The sequence below is a fragment of the Impatiens glandulifera genome, chromosome 7, assembly GCF_907164915.1.
Source record: "Impatiens glandulifera chromosome 7, dImpGla2.1, whole genome shotgun sequence".
NCBI lineage: Eukaryota > Viridiplantae > Streptophyta > Magnoliopsida > Ericales > Balsaminaceae > Impatiens > Impatiens glandulifera.
In genome coordinates, this window is record NC_061868.1 from 15,081,311 (window position 1) to 15,092,497 (window position 11,187).

Genomic DNA, 11,187 nt, shown 5'->3' on the forward strand with positions numbered 1-11,187 from the left:
TGGCGCTTTATCGAAATTTGAACATTAGTGCCTCACGAACATTCTAACCACTAAATCACTTAAAATTCTTAATTTATAATGATAATTTATGTATTTTGTATAATTTATATAACTAATAATTTAAAATCTATATATATATATATATATATAATAAATATTTATTATTTTAATATAATTTATATAACTAATAATTTAAAATATATTAAGTCTTTGCACAATTAGGTTTATATATAAATATTATATATATAATATTTATATATATTTTTATTGTTTAAATATATATTATTTATTTATTAAATTTTATAATAAATATATTTTTATCTCATGTCTCACTAAAAGAAAATATTTATATAAAGTTAATGATGAAATATATATATATATATATATATATATATATATATAATAAATATTTATTATCCTTAATTTAGTTTTTATTTTTTTTCTCATATATATATATATAATAAATATTTATTATTTTAATTTAATTTTTAAAATTTATTAATTAATGTTGCACTATTTGGTTGATTATATATATTTTTATTATTATTTGAATATATATATATATATTACTATTTATTATTATATTTTTATTTCTTGTCTTAAAAAATATTTATATAAAATTAATGATGAAATATATTTAATATATATATATATATAATTAAAGAGAAAATAAAATAAAATAAATTAAGAGAAATAAAGTATTTAAAATTTATGAGAAATAAAAAATTATATATAATAAAAAATAAAATAATAAATTAAGAAAGATATAATTTATATCACTAATAATTTAAAACCACTCATATATATAATAAATATTTATTTTAATATACTTTAATTTTATTTGTAAAATTCATTAATTTTGCACTAGGTTGATTATAAATATATATATATATATATATATATATATATAATATTTAATATTTTTTTATTAATTGAATAAATATTACCTATTTATTATATTTTATGTTGAATATATTTTTATCTTTATCTGAAAAAAAAGATATTTATTTAAATGAAAGTGGTTTAAAATTAATGTATTTTCTCAATTTCCGAATATTTTTTATAATTTTTTTAATCTAAAAGTGGTTTAAAACAAAATATGAGGAAAGAAGAAGAATACTTAGTTGCATAATAGGAGACAATCTAGTTGAAGAAGTAATTAAGCTAACTTTCAAAGCTGGTCACAAAAATTTCAAAGATAAAAACAACTTTACTCTAGTACAACAAAGAATGGGGGATTTTTTTCTCCCAAGTCTTATGATGATAGTCGGTTCATCTCGGCCGATGTACATGGTGCAGCCTCTAGGCGGTTCATTCTGTCTCCTTCTCGGGGCCGATGTACATGGTGCAGCCTATCGATATAAAAATCAATAAACAACCCACAATTCTACCAAATGACGGGGCTACTTGTGATATACTCATGCCCCATATTTGTGAAATAGCTGCCTGTTAATTACCCAAAACAAAAATTTGTCATTACTATGAATTGTGCAGACAAATCAGAAACATGCAAAAAAAAAGATTTTTTAGAACAGGATTTTTCCCGAATGAGGCTAACATATTAGCATCTAACTGACATGACTCCCACTTTAATGAATGTGTTTTCACTGAACATCGAACTTGAGACTTCGACCTCTTACTCTTACCACTTATGGACCATGAGTTGATAGAAAAAAAATGATTATACCTCAATGTACAGAATATTTGTGACTTTGCTGGTTTTCTCAAGCTGAAGTCCTCGTGCCAATAGCACCTGACCAGTTGAAACCGAGAGAATGTTGATATTATCATATTATTCTTATTCTGTGGTTATTTATTATAAAAACTAGAGGGATTCAGGATAAGAAAGATACCTCTGCAAAGAATGCTAATACACCAAGAACAACCATGAGAATGCAAGAATACAAACTAGGAAGCAAAGGTTCCTATTGAAAGATAAGAATTTAGTCAATTTTAGCCATTGGATATTCAGAAAAGGTGACATACAACAGATCAAGGAGTTACCTCAAAGATTAACAAGCCTAATAAAGAAGCAGGGCTGGCTAGTGCTCCAAATGAAAATACTGTAACCCTGAAAGACAATAAAAAATGCCAGAACCAATTATTCTAACAGACATTCAACTCATTTGGAAAACAACATGTCTGTCATCATATTCAGAAATTCATTGGCGGTTTCAATGTCAAATTCGGATTCAAAAACAAAACCTTGTTTGATGTGGGTTATTTGAAATTAATTATCCAATCAACAATCTAATCATGAATCATATCATTCAAACCATCAACAAAATACAAAATACCCTCTATTTTTTTTCATTATATTTATAACCCGATTTTTAATAACCTGCATCATATAAGGTTATTTGGAAATAACAACTTTGGTTATTCAAATAACCTTGGATCAAACAAGGCCTTTAGACTAGCAGAGGCATTTTTGAAGACTTTGGGAAGGTGAACAATTTTACAGCACAAGGTTCTTACATTTGGACCTTTGTTTGATGAAGGTTTATTTGATCTCATCATCAAACAAAAACACTCAAATCATGAACCAAAATACCAAATTACCCTTTAACTTTTCTTTTATAAAGTTTTAAATATTAAATACAAAGGATATTTTAGTCATTTAACTCAAATAATTAACCTTTTCATCTAACAAAGTTTTTCCCCCGAAAAATTGGTTTATTTAAAATAAATAAAAAAAACTACATCAAACAAGCTCTTGGTTCCAGAAATTGAACCAAAGCTATGTATACATATATTGGTATACACTAACTGTTGATCAAAAGAAGTTTTATCAAACTGAAATATGGACCTATCTAAAAATAATGATAACTGCCTTACACAGGTTGATCAGATGCCTTTGATGCAGCTCTTATAAGGCAGTAACTAATTCCACCAGTTAATGATGAAAACAAGCCAACTAATACTGCATATATATGGTGGTTTCCCTCAATATATGAATCATTCACTTCAGCAGTTTTCCCTAGCCATCCTACACACAAAGATAAACATGGAAGATATTTTCAATAAAGCCTTGTTTGACAATTTGGTTAAGGCAATAGCAAATTATTTCCCTTATCGTTAATAAAGTCCCAGCAATCTTTTATCAGAGGGATTCACTAACTCACTTCTGTACCTTGTGTCATAACCGTTGGCCTAAAAATGAATAGCACCCCGAAGAAACTGCAAGCAAGACCTGAAATAGGAGATTTCAGAAGAAAATATTTCCTTCACAAGAAAAAGTACGAAATGCAGCCATTGCGATATGAAGGAGAACTTTAAATATTTTAATCATAAACGGAAAACTAAATCAAGGTAATAGCACATAAACTAAATGAAATAACTACTTTGTAAAAGATGATACTTTATGTTAGAATTGGATCATGATTAGTGTTGGTTTTACTAGGCTCATTTACCATCTTTCCCAGACTCATTTTACAAAAAGCTAACATAGATGTTATATATGGGTAGAATTTTTTTTCCATTCAGGCTCGATTTGGTTGGATCTAGATACAAAAACGTTTGGAAACTAAACTTTGTGAGCGACAGATTCAAAATTTTATTTATGTTTCTATATCCGGATCCAGGTACAAAAATCAGAAAGTGTTCTCAAAGGGGCCATTAACTCCTAGTGGTTGGTGGTTGAAAGGGAGCTTCATCACTCCTGAATAACTCCTTCACTTAATGTTTCTCATTTGTATTGTCTATATTTTGAACTCTCATGTGTCAATTGAGAATTTGAGATAAATAAAAAAGTACAAGAAAAATTCCATTCTCTCTACAATTCTAGAGTTAGTAATAATGCCATGGATGTAAAAGAAAGACAGCTCCCCTTATATACATCAAGAATCTAAAAGAGCCATTGCATGATTGGAAGACCCTTCATGAACAAAGGAAAGATGATTTGAATTCTAATTATAAGAACCTATAAAAGCTAACTTGTGCATGACTTGAGAAGCATATAGAGTTAGAAAATTGATGCCTTCTTGAGAAAAGATAATTGGTATGCCCTAGAGCTTCCTCCAAGTAGTTAAGCTATCAATTTTCATTTCAATACCCCATCTGGAAAAACTTATTGTTTTAGTATCTAGATCCTTTTCCGAATTCAGAGACAATTTTTTTTTTGAATTTGACTAAATTTAGTTTCTAAATGTTTGTGCACGTGGAAACAGATCTAGAAAGAAAAACAAGGGTGTGTTTAGCAACCTTGGAATTGGAATTGGAGGGTTTAATTATAATTCTCATGTTTGTTAAAGCATTTAAAATTAAGAATTAGAATTGTAATTCTAATGAAATTCAAACCAATATGATTTTGTAATTCTCAATTCCACTATTCTTAGCTCAGAATTGCAATTCCAATATATATTGTTTCTATTTTTTAAGCAAAATATCTTATTAATTTATCATTTATTGAACCGTTTTTTTTATATTTTTTTAATTTAGTAATTTAACTTGTTGAACCAATATTTTTTATTTATTTTTTCTTAGTGGAAATCAAACCCTAGGGAAGACTCTTGTCACTTGAGATATCCTAGTGGGTTGTGTTCAACTAATATCTTAATAGTATGATAATATATATACAAATTGTTTTTCTTATATTTTTTTTTTCAAACATAGGAATTGGATTGCAATCCAATGTCAATTCTTGTAGAATTGGAATTAGAATTCTAATGTCAATTCCAATTCACATTGTCCAAACGCGCCCTAAATGTGTTTCCAAATGGGGTATGTTCGAACAAGAGAAGAACCACTGATTAATCAATATACTTTTGTCAAGCTATCATGGTCAAGCTTTTCAGGCATATCCTAGGAGCCAAGACTATGCTCAAGTTCTCTTCTATTTTTTAAAATGTATAATCCAGACTTCCAAAGCCACATAAAATATAACACATCAAGTAGCAGTATTATTAATCACAATGGCCACATCAATATACCTCCTATCTCTGCGATTTTTAGCCTTTCATGCAAAATGATCCTGGCCGCTGTTGATGCCATGATGGGAGTTGTAAAGCTCAATAAGATAGCCTGGGATAAGGGTAGCCTCTTGATGCTGCAAGAGGACTTGAAGGTTAATAATAAAGCTAAGAAAAACTTGAAAGGACATTGCACATACAGTAGAGTAAAAGTGAGACAGAAGACAAATGACACATTTGCCTCATTTTAAAACACTTTTTTATTTTTAATTTTATTTTAGATTTCACATCTAGATGTGGAATCAGGTTGAGATCAAGTTTGGAAACAGAACTTAGTCAGGCACAAAGTAAAAAATGGTTGACGGTTCTCAAATGGATCCAGAAACAAAAAGTGTTTCCAAATGGGGAATAATGTGTCGTAGATGATGGCACCAAATCTTAGAAAGCCGCATTAAGCATGTTCTCATGGTATAAAAATGCAGTGTTGTATTAAATATTGAAGCAACTTGACTGATTTACTTAAAGGTTGAAACTTACTATATGAACACCCAACAAGTGAACACCATCTTTGAACAGTTTCTACAGAAATACAAAATGAAACTAAAGGCTATATGTTTTGTGGCTATTAATGCCCAACTCACCAGTAAATAAAACTTAACAAAGAGAGATATCCGGTTAAAGACCGTGAAATCAAAAGATTCCCAACATTTGCTGGACCAAATATTGGCTGTCCACGCTTTCTCAGCCATATCAACGACAATATCAAGGCAACTGTACTTCTTATAAATGCTACCTCAAATAGAGGAATAGCTTGCACTGCCATTCCAAAAACAAAAAAGAATGTTAGTTTAGATTATTGGTGTTTCCAGAATGTTTTGCTCATAAAATATTTGATGCAAGGCAAAGGGGATGTATGTTGTTAATTGTTGATATCATTCAGTGAGGCATGCACAGCTCCCTCATCAAACACGACATAGTTTCTAGGGTTCAAACTTCATTTTTTTTCTGAATTGAATTAAAAAACCATGTATTCCGTACCATTTTAAGCAGATGACTTCATTTAAGAACTTGCAGCAAGAGTTGATAATACATACCAGATGATAGAAAAGAAAAGGCATGGAACTGCTCAATTACTGTTGAAGTATAGAAAGGAAACTGATTCTGTATGAACCAAATTTTGTATATCCCCATTTAGAAACACTTATCATTTCAGTTTGTAACGTATATGAATTCAGATCCAGAAACAGAACTAAAAAGTGTTTCTAAATAACAGATTAAAAAATGCCTTGATTTTTTTTTTAAACTTAAACAGCCACAACACCAGCAGAAGAAGTCTCAAGAAAAAACAGTTATTCTAAGATAAATACACAATAAATATTCTAGAAAATCCTCTATCCGTCTCTGTTGAACAACTATCAGTCAAAATGTTCATTGGCCAAGTAGTATCAAGGTCTTCAAACAAGTTCATTTTATTTAACTTCTAGAGATATTCATAAATTATTCATGAAAAATATGGAGAGGTATGAGATGTCTAAACTGGAATGTCAGATCCTACAAGGTCAAAGCTTCAAGTAGTTCCACTTTTGTTGGTTGTTAATACAAGATTAATTTTCAATCAACCTTTACTGTAAATTTACATTCTTGCAGAACCCACATCCAAAACAGTTCAAAACACACCTCGGAAACCATCTTATTAGATGAGCAAACTTACTAACCAGAACATTTATCCGAAATGACTTCCATGGCACAGTAGATAGTAGATGACAAGGCCATGCATATTAGACCAGAATACCTAGATCCATTCCATGCCCACAAAAGGAACTGCGTGAAAGGTGATGCCTCCGCTTCTAATAAATTCGTGGCTTGATCCTGCGGGTACAGAGAGACATATTCTCAGAATTTCAAAATAAGAAGAGACCTGATGCTAGAAGACTCCTACATGTTATGGATTCTTCAAGTCAGATTGCAGATACATTATCTTACAATTCAGTCTACAAGAAATACTAGAGAAAAGAACTTCAGCTAAACAAGAATTCCAACTACCTAGCCATTAATAATACTACTACTATCGATTCCTATTTCAGGTCTACAAGTTAGCCGAGATTTGATCAGGAAATGAAAAATTGAAAATGTAACAACAGATCGATGCCAGGAATCAAACAAGTAAATACCCTGATGGGTTTTCGCCTGGAATGGGAAACGGAGAAGATGTTAATCTTTGGTATCTCCGAAGGGGCCAAAAGAGGAGTAATCTGGTCATTTGAAACAGAATCTGCAGCAGAAAATTCCGGCGACGATTGAACCATTTCGACAACGTGGGCATGGTCGATGATGGATCGAGTATCTCCTCCTCCTCCGTCGTTGGCGCCGCCAATGATGGTGTCAATAGAGGTCATCTATGCACAGATTTAGAAACCTAATTGCGCAGAGGGAGTGAAAATTGATTGAAGAGAGAAAGGGAGTCTAGGTTATACAGAGAGGCAGACGAGAGCGACTGGGATACAGAATTTTCTACATCCCGATAATCCCAATGGAAAGAACTTACAAGTGCGATTGGAAGACATGAAATTTTTTCAATTGGTGAAGAGTTGAAATGAGAAAGCGACGCTTGAACGGTCAACCAAAATTGGCCAATACACTTATACTTAGATCAAATTACAACAAGTGCTTCAAGCAACTTTCGATCATTACAATTCAAAAATATCAGATCCTCCTTTTCTTCTTGTAAAGATTCGCTGTTTACAAAACAAAAACAAAAATTATTTCTTTTATTAAATTCACTACTCTAATTGAGTTTTTAGCCATGAGAGTACATGGTTTCTCTTTCGACAAATCATATTTAAGTTAAGAAAAAAGCTCACTTAGACGTATGTACTTGTACAACTAGCTCATTTAGACGTATGTACTAATAAAAGGTCATTTAAACTTATGTACTATCAAAAATTGGTTCATTTAGCCTCTTTTAATAACCATGGTTAACTTTTATTTTTAAATTTATATATTTATTAATTAAATATTAATAAATTTTCTCTCTCTTTTTTTTCATTAATTAAACTAGGTAATTTATTTTATTCTTAATTTATTTTATTATTTTAATATTAATTTCTCTTTTACATTTCATCTTTTTTTTATTAGTTTTTATTTCTCATATTTCTTAAATTCTCATTTTTTTTTAAAAAAATTTAACAATTTATTTATGAATTTTATGTTTTATTGTAATATTTTTTTTGAAGGGTTTTATCTTATTTAATTTAATATAATAAAAATGAAAAATGGTTTTTTTTTCTTATTTAGTTTAATATAAATAAAAATGAAATTAATAATTTGTTATTTAATTTTTATTCACGGACTTATATTAGTAGTAAAAGAATTGTTTTGTCTAATATTTGATTATTACTCTTTTAATATTTGATGAATGAGTTTTTATTATTATTCAATTCTTAATTTTTAATTAATTTATTTTTGTGTTGAAGGATTTTTATTGTTGAAAGAATTTTCATTGTTATATTCAATTATTGGGATCAAACAATTTTAAAATAATTAATAATTAATGTGAATATAAAAAATATATATAAAAAAAAGAAAAAATATAAAGTTAAAATAATTAATTATGAATGCTCATATATAAAATAAAATTAAAACAATCAATCATAAATACTCATATAAAAATAATAAAAAATTATAAAAAAGATAAAAATAGAGGGTTCATTTATCAGTAATAAATGAAATAATAAATGAAAAGAGAAGAGAGAGAAAATATATTAATATTTAATTAATAAACATATAAATTTAAAAATAAAAGTTAACCATAGTTATTAAAAGAGGCTAAATGAGCCAATTTTTGATAGTACGTACGTTTAAATAACTTTTTATTAGTACATACGTTTAAGTGAGCTAGTTGTACAAGTACATACGTCTAAGTGAGCTTTTTTCCTTAAGTTAATGTTGTGTTTTGTTCGATACGACAATCTATTTAGTCGAATGATCTTTATAATTCGAATAATACTCTCAATCTTTGGTGGGTCGTCTGCTGCTTATACCCTCCAATGATGTCCGTGATCATTTTTTGAGTATGTATTCATCTCATTCTTTGCAGCAAAAGAGATAATAATGTCGGATTTTAAGTTTTTTTTTTGTTTTTCTTTTAAGGAGTTTGTAGAATTAATCATTTGAAGGCCCTTTTACAAGTATCTTCTAATGTTTTCGACGAGTTTCTCGCTATTTTAACCATATTTGTATATGGTTAATTATAATTTGATATAATATTTTTCGGCGTAACCTTCGGGTATAGATAAATTTTACTGCCCCTCAGAATTCTAGGTAGAGATTTTTTCAAGCCCGCTTAATTAGTTTATTCGATTTGTTCTCCTTCATCACTCATTGTTATTGAATACAAATGGGTTCGTTCTTAGAGTTACCCTGAAGAAATCGCGTAATTGGAGGATTAATTTCATTAGAATCTTAATCTTTGCAAATTTATTGTTAAAGTGTTACAAAACGAAATTTTGTCTTAACGGTTATTAACACCGTTAACTTATTGTCTACATGATATTATTTATAAAAAAAACACGTTACTAATTTAATGGCATGCTATGTTTTTTTAAATATATATATATATATAAAGAACTTGATAATATGGAGTAGTTCTTGCGCTCGCTCTATCTCGGCCTCTGTCCCATTCAGAGTCGGCCCCGAGATTTGAGATTTGAATCCATAACCATATTGAAACATTAAATGTATATCTTGAACCACCAAGCTACAACTATTTATGTTTAAAATTACAATAAATATAACTAAATATTTTGATATTTTTAACAAATGGGTTGCCCTTGGGAGTGGGCTGCCCTAGCCCAAGGGCTTGTCGGACTTACCCCAGGGCCGGCCCTGGTCCCATCTCCTCTATTTCTAACAACAATTCCGATATCCTTTACTTTGTGATTCTCCGGTCATCCTCTATTGTCGTTAATTCATAACTTGTCCCAACAACTCAACTTTTCTACGTATGCATTAATGATTAATTTATGGTTTTAATCTATAAAATTTAAATTAGAATTTGTATTTTTCAATTTGATTTAAGTTTTTTTTTTTAAATTTAAATAAAGCTTTTATATTATTTGAAAGTGAAATTAAGGCTTTTTGTAAAAGTTTAAAAAAAAATAATTAAATAGTGTTTGATTAGTATCTCACGAATCTAGAGAAACTTTTGGTGGAGGAAACGAAGGCTCTTAATCAACCCCATTAATTCCATAAAAACTTTCTCAAAATCCTGTACGATATGAAATTTGATTTTTGTATTTACCTTTAATAATATTTTTAGTGAAATTTCTCAAACATCACACGTTTGTGTACATTTATTTAATTCATACATAATTGTCAAGAAAACTTGATGATTATTAGTAAGGAAGAATCTAGAAATTAAGTTAAGGTGAACTTAAAATAAATGAAGAAATTATTTTACATTGACTCGAAGAAAAATTAAAGAAAAAAAATGTAAGTATAAGAAATTAAAATATGTAATCAAGTTATTTTGGGTTTTTCTACAAAATGGTTCGCATAATTAATATATTGGAGATATCTAGATTAGTAGATCTCAATGTTATAATCTTGTATGTATAGTTTATATTTTAGAATGAATAGAGCAACGAATTGTATTACTTTGTGGTATTAGAGCTTGGATTTTTTTCTCTTTTCTCTTTTCCGCCGCGCCCTAGCCTAACGGTCCATTTTCTAATATAGTCTCTTCAATCACTCTTTTACGTCGTATCCTAATAGTTCATCTTTTGTTCAATCACTTTTCTTTTTCAATGACGAGTAACAAACAAGGATTTCACCCGACCTTTGTCGTTTTCAACATCAAGAATCACATCTCTATTGTTCTTGAGTTGGAAAATGTACAATACATGATAAGGGTGAAGTTGTTTAAGATCCATGCCCATTCTCATCGGGTCCTTCATCACATCATCCTGCCGGTCCATATTCTATCGCCGCCATCGACGGATGAAGAGAAAGATATATAGTTATCTCTTGATGCCACTGTCCTTTAGTGGATCTATGCCACAATCTCATAAGACCTCCTTTACACGATCTTGGAACCGAACTTTACAGCCGAGCAAGCCTGGACACGACTACGTGGGAATTTTAAAGATAACCATCATTTTCGTGCGGTATCCCTCGCAAGAGTTTTCCACCACCATCATGGCGAATTTTCCCGATTGGCTTATTGTCAACGTCTCAAAGTTATGGTCGATTAGTTGTAGGGCGTCGGTAGCCCGGTCTT

The 11,187-nt window shown here is 29.6% G+C and overlaps 1 protein-coding gene across 1 annotated transcript; it reads right to left on the reverse strand.

Annotated features, from left to right (window-relative positions):
• Positions 1 to 1,100: 1,100 nt before the first annotated feature.
• LOC124946153 lies at positions 1,101 to 7,548 on the reverse strand. Its single transcript, XM_047486722.1, has 10 exons — positions 7,082 to 7,548; positions 6,626 to 6,779; positions 5,552 to 5,726; positions 4,932 to 5,047; positions 3,134 to 3,193; positions 2,839 to 2,989; positions 2,005 to 2,071; positions 1,854 to 1,925; positions 1,688 to 1,753; positions 1,101 to 1,446 (listed from the first exon to the last, which is right to left on the reverse strand). Exons 1-10 carry the CDS (start codon positions 7,304 to 7,306, stop codon positions 1,312 to 1,314), a joined length of 1,221 nt encoding a protein of 406 aa, XP_047342678.1. The 5' UTR covers positions 7,307 to 7,548; the 3' UTR covers positions 1,101 to 1,311.
• Positions 7,549 to 11,187: the final 3,639 nt, after the last annotated feature.